At 60.0% G+C, this 607-nt stretch overlaps 1 protein-coding gene across 1 annotated transcript in view; it reads left to right on the top strand.

The window, feature by feature from the left end:
• The window catches only part of ABHD12B (abhydrolase domain containing 12B), a gene marked incomplete at its 5' end in the record, with an annotated part of 2,682 nt that extends 2,604 nt beyond the window's left edge, over nucleotides 1-78 (top strand). The window contains one exon of the mRNA XM_010155402.1: nucleotides 1-78. This exon is cut by the window's left edge and continues 13 nt beyond it. Coding sequence (XP_010153704.1) covers nucleotides 1-78 — 78 coding nt within the window.
• Nucleotides 79-607: the final 529 nt, after the last annotated feature.

The raw sequence follows: 607 nt of genomic DNA, 5'->3' as shown, positions 1-607 counted from the left end.
ATTTCCTTGCCCGAAAAGCTGGGCCTGGCCCACGACTACATCTCGTTCAACCCAGAGCTGCCTGCCCTGGTGAAGTAAGTGCTGCTTCGCCGAAATGGGGGATGGGGCATAGAATGAGCCGGGGCTGCTGCTCCCATAGGTGCCTCTTCCCCTGCCGGAACCGTGCAGGTGCCTTCCCCTCCCTAAACTTGCTGCCATCGGTTTTTGAGCTCCAGTCGCTCCCCTGAGCCTGCCCCCAGCCCGGATGTCGTGGGCAGGTGGCCCTGGGGACAGCTCCCAGCTCCTCTTGACCCCGGATACAGGGCAAGAGCTTTGCTCCAAGCCCAGCTCCGACCCAGGGACCAGAAATCAGGATCTCACACAGCACAGGGCGGTCAGTGATACAGCGTAAGGTTTATTGCATCTCGTTGCAGAGACTTCTTGAAGATGAAGTGATGCCAGGGGCTGCAGCGACCACTAGCACTCCCTCCCACCCACACCAGCGCCCACTAGCACTCCCTCCTGCCCACACCGGGACCCCCCCCACGGCACTGAACGTACTGCTGTACGTAATAAAAACTACTGAGAAACTTTCTACTGCGCCCACTGCCTCGAGGATGCTGCGGGT

Source organism: Eurypyga helias, unplaced genomic scaffold, assembly GCF_000690775.1.
Source record: "Eurypyga helias isolate BGI_N326 unplaced genomic scaffold, ASM69077v1 scaffold28287, whole genome shotgun sequence".
Lineage (NCBI taxonomy): Eukaryota > Metazoa > Chordata > Aves > Eurypygiformes > Eurypygidae > Eurypyga > Eurypyga helias.
This window is presented reverse-complemented; position numbering and strand designations above follow the sequence as displayed.